Source organism: Miniopterus schreibersii (assembly GCF_964146895.1).
Source record: "Miniopterus schreibersii genome assembly, chromosome: 17".
Classification (NCBI taxonomy): Eukaryota; Metazoa; Chordata; class Mammalia; order Chiroptera; family Miniopteridae; genus Miniopterus; species Miniopterus schreibersii.
Genome location: NC_138117.1, coordinates 7189967 through 7208897, shown reverse-complemented (window position 1 = coordinate 7208897; position 18931 = coordinate 7189967). Strand labels below are relative to the sequence as shown.

Sequence of the window (18931 nt, the reverse complement as noted above, 5' to 3'; positions counted from 1 at the left end):
AGTAAATTTAAGTGAATGGGATTTGGCCACAGTGATTCTGTGAATTGTGTGTCTGTTGGGGAAATGCAAAATACACACTTATAGTTTACTTCTTTTTATCTGGGATTCCTGTAAATTAATGTGTAGGTGGCCAGTTTAGTCATGATAACTGTCTTGAGATTTGGAAGAATGATACATTTTATATAAACATTTGGGATTGAATTTAAGAAAAGTAAAAAATTTATTATTTAGGGAAACATTCAAAATAAGTGTCCATGTAAAATCAATTTGTGTATGAAAATTTCAGATGGGTAAGATGAAATTCAACCTGACAGTTAATAAGTGCTATTTCCATAAAATAATTGCATTATATACCCTCTGCTGAGACATTTGCTTTCGTACATTCGTAAGAATTTTGGGACTAAAAAGAATCAGAGATGACTGTTCATCTTTCCTCACATAGGCGAGAATTTGAGACCTGATGGATTTAAATGAGCCCTGTTAGTAGTAGAGGAGCTGGGAGTAATCCTGAGATTACTTGCTATCCAGTGGGTATTGTTTCTAGTACAAATGGGTGTACATTTCAGACGTGCTTCGGAGTCCACCATGATTTTTAAGATTAGAAATTTTAATTAATGGCACTAACCATTTTCTCCATCCCTTTAGTATCTTGAAATTTGCTGAATTCTTGTGTTGTTAAATATTTTCTAGCGTTTTGCTATCCTCAAAAGCTAATTTTGGTTTTAAAATTTTATCTACCTGGAATGACATTTGGAACCATGAAAGGAGCATTAATTCTTAATTTCAGTTGTTGTCCTGCTTTGAAAAAACTTTGACAAGTCTTATCCCTGCCCTTCCCCAATACTGTATACTTTGTAAAAACTCTAGAGATAGTGTTGAGCTAAGAAAAAAGAAATGGAAGTGAATGGGTTTAGTTGTAAGCCAGTGAATAAGTACCTCCTGAAAGTGGCACTGCTCTGGTTTTGGGGAAGTCAACCTTTCGTAACCCTTGCTCACATTCTGGCTGTAGTTGGGTGCACAGTGTTGTAAATTACTTAGAGTAAGTGGGGGCCAAGGCGAGGGAGCGCCCCGCCTCTGCCCGAGGCTGCGGATGCTCAGAATGGAGCCTCCGCTCGGAGCCCGCCGGGTCCCCTTGCTGACCCTGGTCGCCTTCGCTCCAGCGCCACTCCCGCCGCATCACCCTACGGTTCACTCGCCCGAGAGCCCAGAAGTGGGCCGCGCCAGGGAGGACCCGGGCTGGGGACAGCCTGCTGTTCCGGGCCCAGTAAAACACACTTTTGTTAATGAAGTGCAGCATAACACCACGCTGCAAAAAAGAAAATGTGTCCTATTGGGGGCCATGCCACACACGACCAGGTGCTGTTCTTTGGAAGTGAGAATAAAGTCACCAGCGAGCATCTACTTTTCGGGAAAGAAGTGACTCTTGCTTAGGAGTGCGGCTCGGTACTGGCCAGTTACTGCGCGCATTTAGCGTTTGAAAGAGGGTGGCACTAGCAGGGGAAGGAACGGTGAGGGACAACTGGCTGCTACTAGAATCTCTTACTGAAATAATTAGATTATTTGCCCTCATATTATATGGTTCATGGCAGCCTTTTAATCCTAAACTGGCTGAGAGGTGCGATTTAGTTTTGAGTACGTACTCCACTTTGATCTGTTAGTACAAATGATTGAAATTTGATTTCATGTATTTTTGCCACTTTTTAGAGAGCAAAGTTTATGGAATTTACTGTTCTAATTTTTTCCCTATTGCTTTCTAAAATTGTCAGTTTATTTTTGAGACTTATTTCTGACAGAGTTTGGAAAGACCAGGCAGTTGTTTTGGTAACTTCATAGAATCAAACTCTTTAAAATCTCTACATTTGATTATATTTTTATAAACTTATGTCAGTAGTTTGACAATTGTTTAAATGGGTATTATAGTATTTTATATTCAGAACTGTTTGAGAGAAACAGCAACATCATAATAGATAATATGAATTAATATTTTTTAATGCAGCTCTGAGATTTTTCTAAGAATATTCAGTACTCTTAAAAATGGGAGATGGTCTTCTTCTTCTATAGATATGGACATTGAGGTTTTTTATTTTTAAATATATCTTTATTGATTTCAGAGAGAGGAAGGGAGAGGAAGAGAAACATCAATCATGAGAGAGAGTCATTGATTGGCTGCCTCCTGCACACCCTGCACTGGGGATCGAGCCCGCAACCCGGGCCTGTGCCCTGACTGGGAATTGAACCTCGAGCCCCTGGATCCTAGGTCGATGCCCATCCGCTAAGCCATGCTGGCTGGGCTGGACATTGAGGTTTTAATTTGTACCATTTTGTGCCATAAGGCCCTTTAAGATGAAATTGAATATGACAATAAGTGCTTAAGGCATAATAAGGTGCCCTTAAGGCTCCTGGGCTTTTTCTGCCTCATTATATTAGATTCTTAATAGATTTGTGCTTCCCATGTATTTTCATTTCATGATATACATGTACATTCAAGAATCTCTTGACATATATAGCACAGTGTTTAAAACTGGGCTTTCCATTGGGTGTTGATTCAGGTACCAGCTCTACTGACACTTTTTGTTATATGAACTCTAGAAGCCTCAGTTTCCTCAAGTGTAAAATGGGATTAACAATATTATTGTTATTACTATTATTGAAGTTGCTGATGGGGTGGTGAGGGAAGGGAATTGCAGAATTGTCTTGTGATTTTTTTTGCGGGGGGATCAAATTTAATATTAAAACATTCTTGCCATAGCAAACATGTATACAACTGTTAGAAATCACCAAAATAATGGTGTAAGTACTATCATAATAGAATTGTTTTGTTTACAAAGAATCTGTACATGTGGTTTATTCGTGTTTTGTTTTGTTTTTAAAGGTTACGGGAAGTTTCAGAGAAACTGAACAAATATAATTTAAACAGGTAAGAGTTGTAAGTTATTTAAAATTTCCTGAAAAGAATGATGTTTTCTTATTAGGAGGAAGAACTCATATTTAGGCAGCATCTAGTAGGAATATTGTAATCTAGTTATCAACTTTTTATGAGTTGGGATCATTTGATTTACAATTTCTGTTCATGCCGACTTTTAAAAAATCCGTCATACCAAGGAGCTATAATGACCGTGAGGATACAACTACCGTTCTTCAATTATTGCTTTAAAATATGCAAATATTAGTTTTTTGAAAACAGCCCTACGAAGAATTTACCATTTACAAAGTAATTTTACTTACATACTTTTTTTTATTCACCAGCCATCCCCCTTTGAATGTATTGGAACAGGCTACTATTAAACAGTGTGTGGTGGGACCAAATCATGCCGCCTTTCTTCTTGAGGTAAATTGTTTACTCTAAGATAGAGAAATGAAAATAAACAGTTAAAATACAGCTGTACATCATCAGGTTTCTTTCTTTTTAACCATGGAAAATAGCAGTTTCTTGCAAGAGTTATTTCAGAGATCACCCAGTTCCATTTTCCTATTGTGTAAATCCTCTGGCCCAGATAAAGCTTAAATGATTTACTAGAGCTTGAAACTAGTAACATAATGGGGAAGAGTTCCTGATATCCAGTCATTTCCTTACTCTGAAGCTGTTAGATTAAGATAATTTAAATTATTTTTACTGGCTTCTTGATAATGTATATAAAACATATTTCCCCAACTCCAGTGTGAGCACCTTCTCAAGTGAGCTCATTTTTTGTCTTCTGAATTGACAGTGATAGATAGGTGCATAATCAATCTGTTGAATAAATTCAAACTTTAAGGCATATTTTTACTTTGGAAATTTCCTCTATTTTCTTTGCTTTTAGGATGGTAGAGTTTGCAGGATTGGTTTTTCAGTACAGCCAGACAGATTGGAATTGGGTAAACCTGATAATAATGATGGGTAAGACATGTCCTTTCTATTTAATATTTAGCTCTTACAAGGTACTATTTTAAACCTGTGTTTTGATTTTGGTAACCTCAAGTTAAAAAAAAAAAAGCATTGTGGAAAAAGAGACAGAGTGAAATGGTTACTTTGTAGTTTGATTTAATTTTTATGCATGCAGTGATTTGCAGCTAAAAATATTACCTTCAGAAGTAGGAACAGAGGCGATGATACCTGACAGAAATGTTACTAGAATAATGATACGTATTCAGTAGGTCCCAGGTCAGATTTGCTCTTTGATTGAAATAACTTGTTAAGTCATGTTTTAAGTCATGTTTTTTCTTTTTCCTTTTTAATATTTTCAGATCAAGTAACTCTATGAAAATGACAGGGTCTTTAAAATTTTGGTCTTTATAAATGATGGCATGCAAAAAAGGTTGCTAGATAATGTGTGTTGAATTTCAATTGACTGATTCTAAGAAAAGCATGATTACTTTAAGAAATCTAAAGAATAGCCCACAGGTGTGGCTCAGTGGTTTTGCGTTGACCCATGAACCAGGAGATCATGGATTCCGCTGGGACTGCTGGCTCATCCCCAGCAGGGGGCGTACAGGAGGCAGCCAATCAAAGACTCATCATTGATGTTTCTATCTCCCTCTCTTTCCTTCCTCTCTCTGAAGTTAATAAAAACATTAAAAAAAAACCTGAAGAATAATTCATCTGTAGTTAAACCTTGAAAATAGTTTCAACTGGTAAAGAACCCCAGATTGTTATGGGGCTACAGGTTGTTAGATTTGTTATTTGATGTGAAGTGTACATTTTTAGTAGGATTAATCAGAGAATAGTTAGGCTGGTGTTTTACTGTAGGAAGTCGCACAGTATTGAGGCCTGGAAACCCAGGCCTGTTTCTAGGCAGTTTGGGACTATTCTGATTGTTCTACCTCTTGTTTATTCCCAGGTCAAAGTTGAACAGCAACTCGGGGGCAGGGAGAACCTCGAGGCCCGGTAGGACAAGCGACTCCCCATGGTTCCTCTCAGGTTCCGAGACTCTGGGCAGGCTGGCAGGCAACACCCTGGGGTATGTTGTGGCCGGATGTTGGTATCCATTGGTCTGGGCAGTGCTCTTAAGTGCTTTTGAGTGCTCTCACTGTGAGTGTCTCAGCGACAGAATATTGTCTAGCGATGGAATGAGGAACCGCTCCTGAACTCCGGACAGGAGCTCATGTAGCTCATGATGAGCCACCATGATAAAAATAACCCACACCGGCTAATTACAGTTAATCCAGGTTCTTGGCCTTTTAAAAATGTAAAATGTTCACATGTATTTATAATGCCATTTATCATGTCACTTTTATCATTTAAACATTTTAGTAATACCATCTTTGGTTTTGTGACTTAATAAGTGAGATCATGTGATGTTTGTCTTTCTCTGACAGGCTTAACTATTTTGCCATAACTATTTCTGTGGTGTTGGACAAATAGTGATTTAAAAAAAAAAAAATCCACCATTTCTTTTACACTTATTAATTGGAATTCAGCTGTAAGGAAGAACTTGCCCATTTCTTTTATGTTCTGTTCTATTATGTTTCTCTTTGGTTATTTATATCATTATGGTCTCATGGATATTTTGTTTTATAGTTTATAATCCATTACTATTATTATTACGTTGCTCAAATTGTCCTAGATTTAAATCCTCTTTTCTTTATAAATGAAACTTGGATATAACCAATTATAATAGGCTGTGTGGCAGAATAACTCCAGTAGAGCAGTGGAATGTAATTACTTGACTAATAAAATATGCAACAAGTATAGTAAAATATAGTACATTTAAGCCTGAATAAAACTTTTGTAGACCTACTCCAAAGACGATTAGGGCTAATTTGAAGACTTTGAAAAGTAGAGAGAGTCAGTAATTTTTGGGTTCCCCCTTACCCATCTTTGCCTACACTTCCCCCCTCCCCCCCGTCACACACGTACACACACTCCAGAAAAAACTGTATAAACTTTCTTTTGCATTGGGTCCATGTATTAGAATATTGAAAAATGTTGCAGTGCCCGCTGATAACTCACTGTGGGCCATTGTTTACCTCATTTGGTCTTGGAGATGTTTACCAAGTGTGCACAAGTGTGCACACTTAAAGGCTGATTGTTTCTCTTGACCTCTGTGAAAATTCTTCTCAGTTTGTTGATGTTGAAATTGTAATCAAGTTACTTTGTAAATCAAGAAATTAGAGTAAAAAATACTTTCTTTCATAATATTTTTTTCTTTCAGTTGTATAGTGTCCCCTCCTTTCTGTGTTGATTATAACAAACTTGAAATAAGTTTGCAGATTATAATTTGTAATACAGAATCTAGGACAAGCAGATCTTGAGTCTCCAGAAGGGATTTTTACCCACAAGTTTATCAATTCCAGTCAGATATGACAGAGTCCATCCCCACAGACCGTCATCCCCACCCTGTACCTTTAAGTGTCCTGGCTTGTTCCCTTTGGGTTCAGGAGGTGTCATGAATCGGAGTGAGTGGTCTCTGTATTTGATAGCTGCATTGGAAAGATTTTGGCTTAGTTGGTACTGTTTTCTTTTCATCAGCATGGATAATTGAGAATTGATCATTTATTTTGATTACTCAGGAATGCATAGCAGTCAGAATGTATGGGACTTTTAATACTTTTCCCTTTGCTGTTTTTACTAATTGGCAGTTTTGTGTGCTAAACATTTCTAGTTGCTGCTGTTAAATTGTTTACTTAAATTTATCCTGGGAGATATTTCAGAAATCTAGATATTTTTGTTAAACTTATTTCAAACCAGGTCATGGATAAGAACACCAAGTGTATTTGTATTCAAGAGTAAGTTGAAAATGGAGATATTAGTATCTAAAGTCTCTTTATTCTGTTATTCGTTGTCACTGGACATAATAGGTGATAGGTATAAGCTGCTTTCACTGGTTTGAACTATCATATTCCTGCTGATAATTTGTACAGGATTTGAAATGTAAAAGCCAAGCAGGTCATTGTAATTGTAAATAGTTGATGCTGACTAGGTTGGTAAGATAATAGGTAGCAGGGCTCTGACAAACGAAGTGGACGCCCTATTTTAAAAGGCGGTAGCTGATGAGCTGATTATTACTGGAGGGGAATTGTTGCCAAATACAAACCCTGATGCCCCTCCCTTTGTCCTTATTAGAAAAGCTGCAAATCTGGATTTTTATGTGAAGTCTCCTGATTTAAATGTTGGAACTAATTAATATTTTCATATAAATGCACACACACCAATCAGACGTATATAGTATGTGTGCATATGTAGTGTGTGTACACACACGCATCTGTTTGTGTATGTATATTCTCTTTTAAATAACTTTTATTTTAGAACAGGTTTAAATTGACAGAAACATTTACCAAGATATACTGAGAGTTCTTATATACTCCACACCCAGTTTATTGTTATTAACATCTAACAGCATGGCATGTTTTTTGCAGTGTAATGTGTACTGATACATTGTTATTAATTGTAGGCCTCAGGTTATTCACATTTCCTGAGTTTTCCCCTAATGTCCTTTTTGTGTTCTGGATCCCATCCAGGACACCACATTATATTTAGTCATTTTTCCTTAGGCTCCTCTTGGCTGACACTTCGTCAGACTTTCCTTAGTTTTGATGATGTATATACTTTTTTAACCACCGATCACGTATATGGACAATACTTGTCCCATGTAAATGTCATACCCTTTCTAAGTTGTTTTAAAGGTAGCTAATAGTGCTAAATATTAATGAACAGTGTATTATCTTTGCAAATGAATGTTTTATTCTATGAAAAGCACTTTGAGCCCTAAACTCTGACTTTTACTTTTTGTGTAACAGAGTGTTGGTAGTTACATCAGGCAGAGGCGAGATGGGTGCTAGAACTCATCTTAAAGTTGTGACTAGAAATCTGTGGTATGTGGATCTTTTAAAACATATTTTAAAAGATGTAACAGTATGATATTTATCTTTCTAAAAGGTGGTTTTATACATAAACATTTAAAAAAATTGCAAGTGTTCTTTTAAAGCTCAGTTCTATTACCTTGTTGTATCAGAGTTCCGCCGCGTACTGTCAGTTAGGCAGCCAGCCCTGCTTCGCACAGGAGGGGGCGGGGCGGGGCGGGGCGGGGCGGGGCGGTCCGAGGCGGTGTGCCCGGGTGCTGTGCCGCGCGGTAACCTGTCGATCCCCGCGTGTGCAGAAGCCGCTGGAGTTCCGGAGTCGGGGGCAGCGGAGGAGGCTCCTCCGGCCGGTCGTCCGCGGGAGCGCGGGATTCCCGCCGGCAGACGCGCGTCATCCGCACCGGACGGGACCGCGGGTCCGGGCTCTTGGGCAGCCAGCCGCAGCCCGTCATCCCCGCGTCCGTCATCCCCGAGGAGCTCATTTCACAGGTGCGGCCCTTGTGGGACACTGAGTAGGACAGCAGGCGGGGTGAGGCTGGGGCGCGTCCTGCCCCGACCACTCCCGCAGGGCAGTCGGGGGTTGGCATGGCGCTCTTGTGTTTTCCATGCAGGCCCAGGTCGTTTTACAAGGCAAATCCAGAAGTGTCATTATTCGGGAACTTCAGCGAACAAATCTTGATGTCAACCTTGCTGTGAATAATCTCCTGAGCCGGGACGACGAAGACGGCGACGACGGCGACGACACCGCCAGCGAATCTTACTTGCCGGGAGGTTGGTGGATCCCCTTGTGGTTTCCGAGTCTCTGGAGGGACAAGTTTTTTAACGGGAATGGAATTTTAAAGTACAGTGAATATTCTGATTTTAATTTCCAAGGTGGTAGGTATTTCACACTGTAGTGTTTTTTTATTATAAATTCTTTTTTAAGGGAAATCGGGAAATGTCTTGATCAGTGTACTTGTGTTTGGTCCCAACAAAGAAATGGATGTCTGCACGTGGCTTTGTCACTGGCTGACGAATGACTCTGGAATGTTTTTTGATGCCATTATTACTGAATATGTCTTAACTGCATTTAAATTTTGACTGTATTATCTCTCTGATGGCACAAGTATCTTAAATAGAGATCTTATTTCCTTGTGTATATTTAGTAGGTAGCACAAGTGGCAGACATGCATTTGATGTTCTTTAAAATATTTGTTAAGAATGTTCACTTTATTTCCTAGGTAGTTACTGCTTTTTCTCTCTCTCAGGATATGTCATTCAGTTCCTGATTTTAACCTGTTTTAATTTGCAGAGACCTTCCAGTGGTTTGCAGATGTTTTCTCTGTATCTGCTTCATTTTTATTTGTTTCTGTTTGTAGAGGATCTTATGTCTCTTCTTGATGCTGACATTCATTCTGCCCACCCAAGTGTCATTATTGATGCGGATGCCATGTTTTCTGAAGACATTAGCTATTTTGGTTACCCTTCATTTCGTCGATCATCACTTTCCAGGCTAGGCTCATCTCGAGGTAATTTTGCATTTATTTCTTTGTGATCATTGGCGGTAAAATTTACTGTATTTGAACTGTCAGTATTACAATAGATGAAATCATTACTTACTAGTTTTTTTGGATGCTTTGGCATTAAAACTAGATATTTTTTATTTTGAAGAGCCACAATATTTTAGAGATGATCTTATCTACATTGTGGAATACTCATTAAGGGTTATGACTTATACCTAACTATATTTTTAAGTAGGACAATGGATTCTGAACTAAAAGCAGAATTCTACTTTATAGTGACATGCAGCATTCAGAAAACAAGCCTCTTTAGTTTATTTGGTTAAAGTACAGTGATTATTCTGTTAATTTTAAATCTTGGTTAAGTGGAAGAGTGAAAAAACTTCTTAGAAAGGGATTGGCCAATAGTAAATATATAGAAATGTTTAGCCTATTAAAATGCTATTTTACAAGATATAATAGAGGTTAGAAAGATTTTGAAATCATACAGATATAAGACTTTGTCTATGTTGGTATAGATTTAGTTTACATTTTAATTTTTTTAAGTCAGTGTTTTTAGTTTCCTGAATGTAAAACTGCTTGTTTCAGTAACAGTCAGCTGTATTATTTACTGATCATTAACAAACTGAAGAAGTTGCCATATTATATTAAGCTCATGTTGTAAATATCTAGTACTTAAAAACAGTTTTAAAACAACAAACCTATGATCTTTTAATGTACTGAATTTATTATATAATAGCTTAACATTTTTTTAAATAAATGCATACTTTACTGCCTTACATGCATCAAGTATTGCATTTTCAAATATTCAATATCTAACACAAATAACTCCTTTTAAGTTTCCCCCTTTTCTTTAGGTCATTCTATGTAGCAGGCATTACTCTTTAGTTTTAACCATATGAAATTGCCGGTACTTGGTGATTTTTGACCTGCACTGATGACAGTTTTGTATGGCTCAACTTAATGTTGTTTTTAGTCCTTCTTATCAAAATCTTGGAATTGCAAAGAACTTGCGAATTAGAGAATTTGTAGCCAATTGCAGGAGAAGCATTTTTTAAAGGAAATCTTTTTATAAAGATTCTTGAAAGAAAAAAGCCTGTCTGGTTTCTCAAATTTTAAAATAAGACTTATTCATAAAGATACAGCCTATAAAATTACTCTAAACAAGGGATTGGATTATCAAAAGTTTTTTAGTTAATGTTAATGGATTTAACCTTTCAAGTTTTTTCCTGTATGTATAGTTTTTTTGTTTTTTTAAATAACAGAAGACATTCTAACAAATACTTTTGGTTTATATATGTATATAACGTGTTGATGTTCTAACTTACGCACACTTTCTAATAGATAAATAAAAAAGTTATAATAAGCATTTTTAGTGAATGCTAAAAATTTTAAAGTCCATTTAAAATACCCATAGTCCAGTTTAAAATAAAGTTATTCTGCTCTAAAAAACATGTAGTTGGGATTCAGAAAATCTTGCCTCTACATAGTTCTTAAAAATACTAGTTTATAGTTTTTGTACATTCACTTGAAAGAGTTAATGTTTTGAATGTTGCATGTCAGGCTTACTAGAAATACGTTTACAGTACATTTTTGTGAGTAGATAAACTGCTGTTAGTTGCATCCTGAAGGGTCTTTACTAGAGAGTGGCTTACTTTTATCCCACTGGTGTGACCCAATTGCATACCAGTTCTCCTTCTTCCCTTAGAGAGAGACTCTGAGCTGTTGCGTGAACGTGAATCCGTTTTACGTTTACGTGAACGAAGGTGGCTTGACGGAGCCTCATTTGATAATGAAAGGGGCTCTACCAGCAAGGAAGGCGAGCCAAACTTGGATAAGAAGAATACACCTGTTCAAAGTCCAGTATCTCTAGGAGAAGATTTGCAGTGGTGGCCTGATAAGGTATTTGGAAAAAATCTCCACCCTTTCCATTGAAATAGATTCCTGGCAACCACTCCTCTCCCCCCAAAAGGTTTCTGTTTTGTTCTGTTTTTTCATATTTTTGTACTATTGTTAATAAAAACACACACACAGACATAAAGTGATATTTTTGTTTAAAATAGAAGTAGAGCATCTTTATTTGGCACTACATGAGTCGTATTAGTGAGCTGTTTCAGTGGTGCTATTTTTTCTACTTGATAAAGTAAATCAGAGAAATGGGAGTGGAAGTTCCAGATAACCCATCACCTTCTGTTTTTGGACTTCTTTTCTGGTGATAATTACACCAGTAACTGATGGTGTATTTCTGGTAGGATTTGTTTTGTAATGTCACGTGGACCCAGTTTTGCTAGACACGTTTGTGGTCGTTCAGATACAACCATGCATGTCAGGGCAAGATTAGGGATCTGTGTTCCTTTGATTAGTTAGCTGTCCCTTTTGACGGCAGCGAATTCCGACAGGCTCTTTGCTCTAATGTGGTGGGGGACAAGCAGGCTGAACAGTAATGGACTGGAGGAGTTCCCCTCTGCGCCAGAGAGGAAACAATGCCTGGCTTGTGGAAAGCAGCCAGGATTTGTTAAGATGATTTGAACCTTTAAGAATCCATCACTGCCTCGAGTGATGCACCCTGTTGGTGGTGTGTGGGTTTCATTGTTGTAAGTGATGGGTAATTCATCTTCAGAGGGCCCTGCAGGAAGCCATATGTTTTTCACCTCTTTTTTGGGGTGGTGCTTTCTTCTTACTTCCAGAACCAGTTGGGTAGATAAGGAGATTCTGATGAGGATTTCTCTCTTTTCTTTAAGTTGAATTTGACTTTGGGATGTTAAAGGCAAAGATCTAACCCCCTGAATGTGTTTCCCTTAGTTATTGCAGATCTTGACGTGGTCCATTTATTTTCCCCTGCTTTTAGCTCGTGTAGAAAACTTGAATGCAGGCAGGAGCATTAATTTTAATCAGTCCCTTTGGAAGCAAAGGGTTATTCTGGTTTCCTTGGCAGCTAACAGATTTTCCCCTGAATTGAATTCTTTTACTTATTTCCATAAAACTAGAAATTTCCAAAGTTTTACCTTCACTTCATGTGGTAGAAGGGGATTTAAACCGCTGGGCTTTTTTAGTTTGTTTAGTGCATTGTTCTGTGTTTCCTGTTTCTCTTGCCTGTGTCACATTAGGGCTGTGTCTGCATATTGGCCGGCAGTCATGGAAGACTCCTGAATCTTATTTTAATAGTGCCATCACATGTATATTAGTCTAGGCTTCTTTATCATTATTTTTGATTAATGAAAGTGTTTTGAATAGTACAAGTTTAGCAAGCTTTTTCCCTGGCCAGCGTGTACCCCCTGTTAGATTTAGCCAGTGTATTTGCCTTTACTGATAGGCATGTTTTTAGGCACAGCTTATTTTCAGAGATAAGTTATGGGGTGCATCATGAAATCTTGACAATGCACAGACCTTACTTAGTGTATTTTCTTGGTTTGTTTAGACATTGACTGAAGGAGGAATAGCAGTATGTGAAACAAGGTGGTATAGCCTAGCTGTACCTTTTTTTTCCTGTTAAACACCTAATTTAAAATATTGTCATTGAAAAAGAACCCCTTTTTATTAGTTTATGATTGACATTTAGACATCAGAAATTTTAGTTCAGGGAAAGAAAACAGCTTAAGCCTAATTAAACTATTAAACGTTATCAGTTATTGACAAATACCAGTAGATGCTCATTTACAGGGCTGAATGCTACATTCAGAAAGAGAACATATTTATGAAACGGTAAAAGGACCTTGCCTTCAGGGGCATCAGATAAACACCACAAGAAGGAACAGTCAGTATGTGGGGCCATATTGTCCTTCAAAATTGGAGCAGTGGTTCCCAAGGAGGAAAAGGTTTTGGGGGAAGGCTTCATAGGGGATGGAGAAGTAGGTAGAGAGTTCAGGGAGATGTCAGCATGCACTACGTGGAAGTAGTGTGTGTCTCTGTCTGTCTCTCTCTCTCTCTAAAAATATGCATCCCAGCTTATTTTTAGATTGTAAGTTTGGTTAGTACCTACAGTTTTTTTCATTCTTTTAATTAGGATGCAGTCCAATTGGTATGTTATCTAGATTAGTACCGACTTTCCTTCCACCCATGTAGAGGAACAGCCGCTTCTTCAACATTTTACCATTCGTAGGCTAGTAAACCACGTTTCGTGGTGGAATGTTCTCTTTCTTTAAGGCTCTACAGTATAGTCTTGACCTGAAAAATGTTTGAGATAACCTTAATCTTTAAGTATTTCCATGAATTATCCTTTTAGTTAAATGTCAAAACTTAGTATAAAAGCATAATTGAAACTTACAGGGACGTTGAAAGCTCCATGAAGACAGGTGTGAGGGTAATTAAATCAGTGTTAATTTAAGTGTGTGAGGCCTCTTGCTTAGGTCTTAGGGTGAGAATTTTGTCAGAAGGCAGAAAAATGATAATACATTCAAGTAGGTACAGTTATAGAATTAGGTACAAGAGGCTTTGGGAGTTGCAGGAGGCCATGCAGAGTAATTCCTAAAAGTCTGGACTCTGGAGCCAGGCTACAGGAATTTATATCCTGGCTCTGCCACTTACTAGCTGTGTGGCCTTGGTCAAATTCTGTAACTGCCCTAGGCCTTGGTTTTCTCATCTATGAGAGGATAATAATGGTTTTTACTTTATGGGATTGTCATGAGAATTCATTCATGTATGTAAAGTGTGAAGGGCAGGGTTCTCTCAGGGTCCTGACAGACAACGGAGTTTGCGCAGGTCATGGAAGGGTGAGAGCGCCCAGTGGGCTCGGGGATTCCAGGGAGTCCATGTGGCAGTAGCATTTTGTGTGCCAGCTTGTCTGCCAGTAGAGAGATACAGACCGTCACTCATTTCTGACTGGACTAGAATGCAAGTAATGGGAACATTTTACTACAATAGTAATTTAGCATAACAGGAAATTAAAAGGCAGTCTGTATGTACCAAAGTAAGAAGTGGAGGGAGTGCTTAAATCTATGCCTTTAAATCCCAGTCCTTGATGTAAAAACTAGCCACGTTTGTACTGCTTTCTGAATAGTATTACCAAAAATGCCAACTTTAGTGTGGTAGGCCTTTTCTTAGGTGTTAGGGAGAGTTGTTGAATGCGTACGTTGTAACTATATGTATGTGAATGTGTAAATTGTAACTCTATATGTATTTATACCAACCTACTTTGAACAAGAATCTGAAGTGACTCATTTAAGGGGAAAAGTGCAGTTATAGTAGTAACAAAGACTGTTCAAAGTAAAATGCAAGGATAAGAGCAGAATAATAAATGTCGAAGGGAGAGGAAGGGGGACAGTTACACAGAAACCACGTAAGTAAATCTGCTGGAGCAGAACACGAAAACTGTGCCCCGTCCCAGACAAACCCTTCATTAAAGGGCCACGCTTCGCAGTCTTAGCAGTTAGAGCTCGGTGAGAGTCGTGCGGTAGGTGCTGAAGAGACAGCTGATTGAGCACCCAGTACTGTTAACTTAGTCACATCCCTACTGTCCTGGCTCTGTTTAGATAGTCTAGGGGAGCTAAGGACATCTGATCCCACCAGCCTTTTGAATTACAGAGTTGTGTGTAATATATTCCCAGTTTCTTCGAGTGGCGTTGAGAGGAAACAGCTCCATGACGTTTAGTTCCTTACTTAAGCCATTTGGAGCAGCCTCCTTGTTGGAGCCAATTGATCAAACTCCGTCATATTGCTTCTCCTGCAGGGCTCCAGATGTGGAAGCTGGGGGAGAGGCCTTTGTTGTTGTTTTTAACTGACTGGAACGTTTCCAGGAAGATCTGCTAGAAGTTAGCTAGGTGTGTCACAAATGTAATTTAATAATGAAATAAGAGGAAACAGCCATAAAAAGGAGAAGGCGGCAGGCAGGAGGGTCATGTGGAAAAGTAGGCCAGGAGAACTGCAGTGTGGAGAAGCCCCGCTGACCACATTGCCGTGTGACCCGGAGCTGTGTTCCGCCCGTTTCAGCTGTGATACATAATACGTTCTTGGAGCTGGTACTTAATGGGAAAACTAGTGTTTGCTAATAGTAGGAAAATTAAAATAAAAAAGATGAAAGCCAAGTTTTCTGGGGAGAAATTTAGAACTGGAAAGACCAACCTTTTCAAAATATAAATTACTAAACGTAGGTGATGTTGGCAGGAGTGCATATTGCCGGGCTGAGTGACCACGAGCTAATTTCCATCATATTTTTAAATTTTCCTCTTCCTTTGGGGATGAGTTTCTAATTTGATTGATGACCCGTTTATTAGTCAGACAGTTGCAGATTTACTAATTAGATTCAACCTCTAATGATTTGATTTTTGTTAAATAGAGCCAAACTACTGATCTTTTTGGAAATAGTGCATATTCAGTTTTCCAGTTGGGTTGAAGCAGGCCCCCAACCTGTTCAGAAGCAGCTGCTAAAACAATGAAAGCATTGTTTTCTACGACATTGTGAAATGAGGGAGCTAAAGTACTGTTCCTTTGTGTGTATTTGATGGTTTTGAATTTTTCTACCTACAAATACAAAGCAGGCAAGGAGCAGTAGGTGATTTTTCCATCGTCTTCCCTTGGTTGGTGGTTGTGCCTTCTGTCCACATTTGTCCATGGTGGCTTTTCAGGGCCTTCAGGGTTCATTTGGCTCACTCAGGGCTTAACATCCTGGGGAATGTTGGCCCACCCTTGAAGGGTACTGGGAAGTCAGTTCCCAGAGGGCCTTGTGCACCATGGTTTTGCCACAGGGGTGGTTTGTTCAGATTGCGCTGCTCTGGCACGGCCATTTACTTGAAGAAGTTGGAATTTAGATTCCTATGTTCATTCAGTTACCAGTGTTTCCCATTGTGTGCCATGTGCCAGGCTGGCCTCTGGGAGTGTAGAAGTGAGTACAGTGTGGCCCTCCCACAGGATACTCCATGGGGAAGACAAGCATTCACATACCGTGCGGGCTATTCAGTGTGATCCGTGGCAGGCCTACGGTGAGAGCACAGTGCCTAGGGGCTCAGAGTGTAGAACGACCAACAGCACCTGAGAGATTTGGCAAAGACTCGCAGGGAAGATGACGTTTAGGCAGCATTTTTAAGGTTAAGTGGGCATTGACCAAGATGCAAAGGCATTCCAGACGTATCAGGCATGGGCCAGAGTCACGGAAGGTCACCTCGTGCATGAGGAACAGGGAGAAGCAGAGTTGCTGCTGGGGGGGAGCAAGGCGCAGCAGGACTGCTGAGCGCCCTACACAGCTTGCTGAGGAGTGGAGGTGCTTTGCGTTCTCCAGGATGCCAGTGGAGTTCTTAGAGAGTGACACAGTGAGCTTGCTGGGGTTTTGTGGGTTTTGTTTTTAAAGTGATGAACGTTACTGGCATTGAGGGAGAGCAATAGGAATGGGAAAAATCTAGAGTCAGTTAAGAGACTGATAGAATTGTTGAAGAAAGGAATCGTGAAGCCCTCAACCAAAGCAGTGACAGTGGGGACACAGGAAGGGAAGAACTTGAGAGGAGCCTGCGACAAGTGCGCCACTGGTTCACTGGTTGCTAGGTTATTGAGAGGAAAAGAAGAGTTGAGGGCGCCCAGAGTGGGTTGTGGATGTCATTCGTTTTGATTGGGGACTGCAGGAGACGTGCAGCTCTGGAGGAGCTGATGCATTTGGTGTGACAACTTGACAGTATTTTAAGGCATCAGGTAGAGAGCTCTTGCAGGTTAGCCTGGAGACAGGAGCCTTCCATGTTTAAAAGCATGGTGCCCTAGGATGCAGTCACCCAGGTGGAGGGTGGGACATAATTTGAATAAAGAGACAGGGACAGGCTCTGGGGTAGGGGGTGTAGGAAGGAGATGGAGAAAAGTCAGGAAAATTGGGAGGAAGACTAATAGAGAGTGGTACCTATAAATAAGGGGGAGAGGCAGCTCTAGAACTGATGGTGACCAGGGTCGCATGGTTCAAAGAGAAGTTAAAGGGAAGGAGGGTTGATGAAACGCATGGGGCAGTGACACAGCTGTGGTAAGAGCAGTTGTGGCTGTTAAGGAAAGCTGGTAAGGTGATAATTCACTTACTGTGAGTAGGATTGAAGGAGAGGTTGGCTTGGATGGTTGTTGGGGTTAAAAGAGTTGTATCCAGTGTGTGTGTGCTATCTTTAAATGGAGAAGGACACTGCTTTCTCTGGGATGGGGTGTTTTTCATTAAATAAGACTAGAAGTGGGAATATTCAGGAGGCTTGTGCTTTCTGGGTGAGTAGGAGATGAAGTCAGGGGAGCTGAGTAATGATGGTTGAATGGATTGATCACTTACTTGTGCTGGGCTCTGTGCTGTGTACTTTATATGTTACTTTATTTGGTTTTTACCATTCCCATCTCCATATGTGTTGTCATACTCATTTTCGAGTGGAAGAAATGGGTTCAGAAAAATTACGTGAGTTACCTGAAGTCACATATTTAGTAAGAGTTGGGTCCAGATTTTGGACTCCTTTGATCTGATTCTATCCTTCTTTGAATCAAGGGGGTTGAGAAGGAAGTGTGAGGGGAAATGTTAACCCTAGTACATTGCTGGTGCTATGGAAAACAGTGTGGAGTTGCCTCAAAAACTTAAAACTGGAACTGCCATTTGACCCAGTGATCCCACTTCTATGAATATATCCTAAACTCTAATTCATAATCTGTTATTATTACATTTAAAATCTCAGCAGAATTCATGGGCTTTAGCTGAGCACTGTAAGCCATCTGACCAAATAAGATTGGAATTTGACAGAAAGCCATAAAGACACCATTAGTTTAGCATACCCTGGAGCCAGAATTCCAAAGAGAGAGGTGTATAGACCAGTAGCAAAAAGTACAAGCTGAAATCTGTTACTGGCAAGTTTTGCAGTGAGATTTCTGGGTAGCTTCATGACTGTGATCATATCGGTCTTATGTTTAAAAAATTATCATTGATATTGTTTATTTACACTTATTGTCCAAGCTTTTTATAATTTAATTGCATTCCAATTCATTGCATGTGCATTGCCTTAGAACTAAACAAACTTCTACCTTAAAAAACCAACATAGACATTTGTTTTAGCGGCTTGGAGGGGCCTGCAGAGAGGCACCTTTTCACACTCAGCATTCCCTGCTTTGCCTGCTGTGTGCACTGTTCTGAGAACTGGGGATACGGTGGCGAAAGTACAAAGCTCATTATATTCCAGCGAGGTCGACTGTAAATGAGTTAAAGTAATATGTTGTTGTGAAATGCTAGGAAGCAGAGTAAGGAGATAAATATATGAGTGGTGGTTTTATAGGTAGTGTGGTAAGAGAAGGTCTCATTTGAGCAGACTTGATTGAGGAGAGGGAGGGAGTCACGCAAGAAATAAGACAAGAGAACAGGGACATGGTGGGATCCTGGTGGACATGGCCCAGGAGCGGGAAGAAAGCCAGTGTGACTGGAGGGAGGGACCTGGGCCCGTTCTGGAGGGCCTTGCAGGCTGTGCTGAGGACTTGCGTAGCTGTGGTTTATGTGTTCATGTAATGAACCCAGGTCTTATGTAGTAATTGGATTCAAGCCATTAGGTTTGGCAACTGTTACATTTATACCATTGTATTTTTACTTTATAGGATGGGACAAAATTCATCTGTATTGGGGCTCTCTATTCTGAGCTTTTGGCTGTTAGCAGTAAAGGAGAACTTTATCAGTGGAAGTGGAGTGAGTCTGAGCCTTACAGAAATGCACAGGTATTTGGTTATGTTAAATCTCTCAC

General features: G+C 39.6%; 1 protein-coding gene across 8 annotated transcripts in view; it reads left to right on the top strand.

Moving 5' to 3' along the window:
- UBR5 (ubiquitin protein ligase E3 component n-recognin 5) overlaps positions 1-18931 on the top strand; it is a 104147-nt gene that overhangs the window by 24988 nt on the left and 60228 nt on the right. For 5 of the 8 annotated variants that reach the window (XM_081116335.1, XM_081116336.1, XM_081116333.1 and 2 more), the window contains exons 2-10: positions 2873-2917; positions 3247-3328; positions 3801-3877; positions 4818-4937; positions 8076-8265; positions 8388-8547; positions 9135-9284; positions 10966-11177; positions 18789-18905. In XM_081116335.1, the coding sequence (XP_080972461.1) occupies positions 2873-2917; positions 3247-3328; positions 3801-3877; positions 4818-4937; positions 8076-8265; positions 8388-8547; positions 9135-9284; positions 10966-11177; positions 18789-18905 (1153 nt within the window). The remainder of the gene's footprint in view (positions 1-2872; positions 2918-3246; positions 3329-3800; positions 3878-4817; positions 4938-8075; positions 8266-8387; positions 8548-9134; positions 9285-10965; positions 11178-18788; positions 18906-18931) is intronic. The other 3 variants (XM_081116339.1, XM_081116338.1, XM_081116340.1) reach the window with 1 other exon arrangement.